At 31.2% G+C, this 6527-nt stretch overlaps 1 protein-coding gene across 1 annotated transcript; it reads right to left on the bottom strand.

The window, feature by feature from the left end:
- Nucleotides 1-224: 224 nt before the first annotated feature.
- Nucleotides 225-2700, bottom strand: LOC106313899. The gene is made up of 4 exons (XM_013751828.1): nt 2103-2700; nt 1265-1596; nt 976-1175; nt 225-729 (listed from the first exon to the last, which is right to left on the bottom strand). Exons 1-4 carry the CDS (start codon nt 2650-2652, stop codon nt 402-404), a joined length of 1410 nt encoding a protein of 469 aa, XP_013607282.1. The 5' UTR covers nt 2653-2700; the 3' UTR covers nt 225-401.
- Between the last annotated feature and the right edge of the window lie 3827 nt (nt 2701-6527).

Here is a 6527-nt window from a genome sequence, read left to right on the forward strand (position 1 = left end):
ATTTTTTTTCTAAAAAATGGATCTATAAGGAACAGAGGGAGTAATAATTTTTAATTTATGAGTTTAACATGACTATAAATCTGTAAAAAATAAAATTTTATTATTTTATCGAATTTTGAATCATTCCAACTCGAGACTGCAAATATTTATTAATCTATCGTACTTATTATGGAATTAATTTATAGAGTTTCTACGGTATCACCATTTTTCCCTTAAATTCAAAATTAATAATGAAAAAGTATCAAGAGGCAAAGTTATATTTGTGTTCTTAACATGATGCAGTAAATGAAATATGCAAAAGTAAATGGGTATAAAATAATGATTTGAATGATAGTGGTGAACTGGGGTTTGGTATTTTTATAATTATATAAACGAGGATGGGTTAACTAATTTAAATGAATTTAAGTAGTACAGGATCTGCGCCAAATGAGCTCAAGCTCACCAGCGAACTCCTTCTGCCTCCCAACCACAATGGTGATGTGGTCTTTATCAGGGACTATGTGGATTCTGGCGCGTGGAACTCTTCTCTTGACGCCGTAGCTGCACTCCACCGGGATCAGCTCATCACGGCCGCCGTGGAAGACGGAGACGTCACAGTTCACGTTGTCACGGACATGGTCAAGATAAGCTTCTATCTTGCTCCCCGATCCGAAGATAATGTTGTGTAGTGTGTGCCATGATGCATTGTGTGTGTGACACAAGAACCCTTCTATTAAGTACGTCCGCATCCTGCATATATCATAAGCATCCCAATTATTTACCTTTTTCGTTGCTACAATATATATATTATTGGAAGAGGTGAAAATGCAATAATATTTATGCGCATTTACATTATGTGCAATTTTATTATGCCACAATAAAAGTTTCCTCACGTCGCAAACATTAATGTCAGAATGAAGACAAGATTCAAAAGTGCCCATGCGACAGTAATTACACTACGCCTGTCTAGTAGTAGATGACTGAGTAGGTAGGTACCTGTTTCTGGTGAGAAGCTTGGTGAGAAATTCCAACAAATGGTGGTTCTTGCAAAGGACTAGACTGACGGTGCGGCTAAGGTGCTCGTACCAGCTAGCCACTGAGGCTGCAAAGGCCATGGGAGGCCACACTTCCTTGGGTGCCATTTTTCTCATCACATACTGTGTCGCTTGCACTCCCTTTGGCACAGAATAATATGGCTGCATTTTCACATATGTATCAATCACCTAATAATAGTAACCAGAAGGATTGTTCAAGAAAATTATATATAGTTCGAGTCATGACTCACAGGAGCCAATAAAGTGATTGACTTGATGGCTCCTGGGTGTTTCGCCGCGAGCGCAAGAGCCAAAATGCACCCCAAGGAGTGAGCGACTACGTGGAATGTCTTGAGTCTGAACTGAGAGATCACTGATCTCTCTATCATCTCTAAATGCTCTTTCAATGTATACAGTGAATCATTTGGCTTTGGACTTTTCCCGTACCCCAACAAATCCACTGCTAAAAACCTGTAATTCGATTTGGCTGAGTCTGAGAAGTTTGGGAAAAGAGTCTCCGTCCAAAACGTGGATGATGATAAGAACCCATGTATGAACACTACGTTCTCTTGTGCCTTGTTGTCTGCACATTCAAAATTATTCACTTTATCCTCAGGAATTAACTTAACACTGTTACACGTACAATGTGGATTCTTTTTTGCATACTAGTTCATTTTTATCCCATTTTGTAAAAAAAATCTTTGAAGGCAATTCCTAACAATGATGGATATTTAACCATGATGAAATGAGACTTTCCATTTTAGTTTAGCAACTAAGTAAATTTATTGTACCAATGTGAAACGGCCCAACAGAACGAATAATACATATAAGTATATTGTTCTTTGATTTTATCTTAAGGTAGCATGCATTCTTTAAGAACCATTTTTTTTATCTTTCTCATGGTAATTTATAACTGCTCTTAGATGATCCTAAGGTTAGCATTGAGAATGCATGCTGCACGAGACACTAGAGAGAGATTAAAAAATCAAAACAGGGGGTTAAGATTAGTTACACAAATCTATATTGTTAGTTCTTTTTTTTGGACAACCTATATTGTTAGTTACATTATGTAAAATGTAGATCATGTACCTTTGGGTTGTTGGACGTTGACAAAAAGAGAAGAGTTGGAAGAGGAAAGCCAAGAAGTGCAGAATGTGCAATGGCAATCAGACCATCTTGGTGTTCTTTGCAACTTCTCGACCACCGTGGAATTTACGGTTAGTAGTGTCTTCTTCTTAGTCGACGTTGATCTCTCGTCACTGCATTCCACTGCATTCTTTTTGAAGCACTTCACCAGCTTGGCAAGAAGTGAAGGACGTGAGTAGAGTGTGTCGGAGATCTCATCCAAATGGATCTTTGTTCTTGTAAGCGAGACCACCTTTGAGTACTCTCCTGATCTTTCCGAGACTATCATTTTCCGGCCTCTGTTCCCTCCGGCCGCCGCTTGTTTGGCCTCGGGCGGCGGACAACAGTAGCAGGGTTTCCACTCCGACTCGAAGAAGAAATCAAGCGTCCTGTATGTGAAGCAAAGCAAAAAATCGACAATGTCGAGGATGAAGAAGACGAAGAAGCCCACACTGCGGTTGAGCCACCGTGAAAAGCCCATGCTGTGGAGTGTGAGTCTTGTGGAGGATGGCATGTATGTATGATGGTGATGTATGTAAATGGGTGAGAAATAATATCATACTCATGTTCATGAAGAAAGAGAGAGATAGAGCAGGTAGCAGATAGATGAATTTATTGATCGCATTTAACATACATTGTTGGCTTTTTTTTTTTTTTTTTGAAACACACATTATTGGCTTAGAGCACCTCCATTAGTAAATTTATGGGGTTCACACAGATTAAAAAAAAAAAAAATTAAAATAATGAATAGTGATGAACTTGTCTCTCTTCATCTCTTTCCAGTGAACCGGATTCATCACTGTAGCGCGGACTCCACGGAACGTGGCGATCCATGATTGGTCCGATTAATTTTTTTTTTTTTTTTCTTTTAAAACAAAAATCAAATAGAAAAAAAATATAATAAAAAATACTTTGTAAACCGTTTTTACGGGGTTCACTAACGGGGTGCTCTTAAATGATGAAATTGGGCGGTCGTTGAATCTTTTGCTCACCACTCGCCCACGCATATCCAGCACACACCACACTTCACTTGCATTTATTTATTTATTTTGGACAACAAATTTATTTTATTTTTTTATTATTTGTTCCAGAGCTTCAATACCTTGGCAACATGTGGTGTCCATTGGTCGTGTCGGGTGATACAATCCACAAACCATTATAGTTTCTTACTTAATTTACACACAGCACAATGTCAATTAAGCCAGCATGCATGAAGGGTTCCTTTGCGTTTATGTTTCCAACTTGTTAACATAAAAAGAGCAAACAAATCGAATTCAAACAGTTACCATTTAATAAATTTTATAATATAAGATATTATTTATAAAACACACACAAAAATTAAAAAACTTAGTTTTAAAAATATATATATATATATATATATATTAAAAACTATCCAACCAATCATTAAAAGATTTTAAAATATAACTGATTGCACATTTCAATAGAGTTAAAATTAACATAAAATTTTCAAAACATCTTACATTTTAAAATACCAAAAGCTTTCTAAAACATCAGACATTATGAAATGGAAGTAGTGAATCAGGCCTGGAGTGTATACTAATAAGTTTAAGTGTTTAATGTAATCCAATCAACATCAGTGTGTTTCTTAGTTAACAAATAACAATCACAACTAATAACAAGAGTAAACTTATTTTGATGGAAAACAAATTATCAGAGTAAAAAACGTTTAATGTCAAAAACAACATGTTTAATTTTTTTTTTTTGTCAAAAACATGTTTAATTTCCTTATATAAATAAACAATAAAAACGTAGATAGTCAATATGAAACTCTACATGCATTGTTTGGTAAGATTGTTAATGAGAGATTTGGCCAAACTGAATTTAGGTGTCTAAAACTACAAGAGCTGAAGAGCACAACTAAATGTACGAATATATATATATATATATGATATTAATTAATGTGAAACTGAAACTAATCTACATCAAATCACTGAAGTAGTGGCATATTGATGGAAAGCGTTGTAAATGTTGATAGCGAAATAAGAAGAATGAGAAGTGATAACAGTGGTGACATGTGGCTATCTAACTCAAAGCCATCACTCTGAATGCCCACCGCCCCATCTGAACAGTTTCCTGGCTGACCCATTTTTAGTCAATTGTACAATATCTATACACTTTTTTTAACACTGTTGATTACCACTATGTTGTCAAAATGTGTATAAAATGCAAGTAACTAGTTTTTTACCACTCATTTATTATGATATTATAATTATGAAAATTATATAAATGATTTTACAGTGAAAAAATCTACATGTTTCACTTAGACGTTTTGAAAATCACTTCTTACACGTTTTGAAGATCACTTTTTACACATTTTTGTCATATAATATTTTCTTATAAATTTCATTTTTAACCACTTACATGTTTCAAACTGATCCTCAAGACGTGTAAGTGAACATGTAGAAGTTTGTAAGGTTTTAAAATAATATTATGTTTTTTAAATTAATCTTATTATACTATATATTTATATTTTATAATTTATAGCATGTCTTTATGTTCTGCTAAAGTTAAAATCAAAAATTAAATTTTAATTAATTTATTTAAAGTTCTAACTTTATAAATATAGTTTTGTAAATTTTTGAAAAATTTCTTATTTTTGTGTAGTACTTTAATTGAAAATCAATTATAAATATTAATTTAATTGAATTATTATTAAAAATAAATATTAATTTAATTTAATATGTCATTAGCATTTATGTAGTTATCTTGTTACATCATCATTTTCGCATTATCATGCCATGTCATCTGTTTTTTTGGTGGAAAATATATGTGAAGGTTTATTTGTTAAAGTTGTTCATTCGAATATTTGAAGTGGTAGTGAAAAAATTCAAATTTTAAAATGCGCATAAATATCATTTTGAAGGTTTAAAATATGATTTTTTAATACATATTGTCGAAGAACATAAATACCTTCAAGAGTTAATTATTAGATAAAAAAAAAATCCATCCCTTATTTATTTTGTTGCTTTTTAATCTTATTTATCGTGCAACTAGAAATTGAAGTATAAAACAAAGTTTACCTATTTTTAAGTGATTTATTACTTATTTTACATTTTTCACTCTTCCGAACTACTTCATTAATTGTTTTTACCATAATAATTATGAAAATATTTATTAATCTTCTTTTCATTTGTTTTATTACAAATTTTTTCGTTAAGATATTAACCACTCATATATTTCATCATTAATTATCTGTCAGACATTTAAAATAAACATAAAACTTACCTAATTCGCTATTATAAGTAATTAATACTTCTACTCAATAACAAATTCATATTTTAATCAAACTAATTAATAATTTGCTATTCTAACTAATTAATATTATATTCAAATACACTATAAATTTTATTTAGAAGACAATCTAATATGTTTATAGGATATTTCTAAATATAGACAACAAAATCACCACTTAATCTCAAATATATATTTTATAATTACTCATAATTCAAATATTTATCCTTACATCATAATATAAATACTTATTTGTATATTCCGTGTCACTTTTTAATATTTTTAATTAAATATTCATTATTTATAAAGACATATAAATAATTAAAACAGGAATATAATTTGTGAAAACCATATATAACTAGATAAAGCTTTTTTCGGTTGTTCCCTCAAATTTACTAAGTTAACGGGCTAACCTGTTGTATTTGACTATTTTCATATATGAAGTTATATTCATCTAAACTGTAAAATATAAATACTTAATATATAATATATTAATAAAGTATAAATTAATCTGTCAATATATTATTTTACACATATTTCATATAAATAATAGCGGTTTATATAAATCAAATACGATAAATATATGATAAAAATATGGATGGTATAGTTGACGATAAGAAAAAATTACTCATTGTAAACTGTAAAATTGCATATTAAATAATATTTAATATGGATGAATATTAAAAGTATATACCACTATTTATATAAAGAAAATATTAACTTACAAAAAACAATTAAAAAACATTCGCTAGAACATGCGAATCAAGCACTAGTAATTACTAGGGACATTGCCTCCGCGCAAGCGCGGAGTTGTAGATATATTTCTTTTTTCATCTCAATATTTGTTAGGGTTATTGTAGCTGTGAATTTTGCGTTTTGGGTTGATTATTGTTTTTTAAGTTTTTTATTGTGATAGGGTTAGAGTTGTGATGATGTACTGTGTATGCACTGTTCTCCACTCATGAAAGAATACACTGTGTTAGTAATGTGATTGATATAGTTCGTGTTGTTGCTTACTGTGTCACTGAGACTTATTGTTTGTTTGTCTTTTTAATTTATTACTTGTACTGTTGAGATAACATAAATTATATTAAGGTTGTTGAGAGTACCTTTTGTTTCTGAATATTTTTTCACCAG

Source organism: Brassica oleracea, chromosome C9 (assembly GCF_000695525.1).
Source record: "Brassica oleracea var. oleracea cultivar TO1000 chromosome C9, BOL, whole genome shotgun sequence".
Lineage (NCBI taxonomy): Eukaryota > Viridiplantae > Streptophyta > Magnoliopsida > Brassicales > Brassicaceae > Brassica > Brassica oleracea.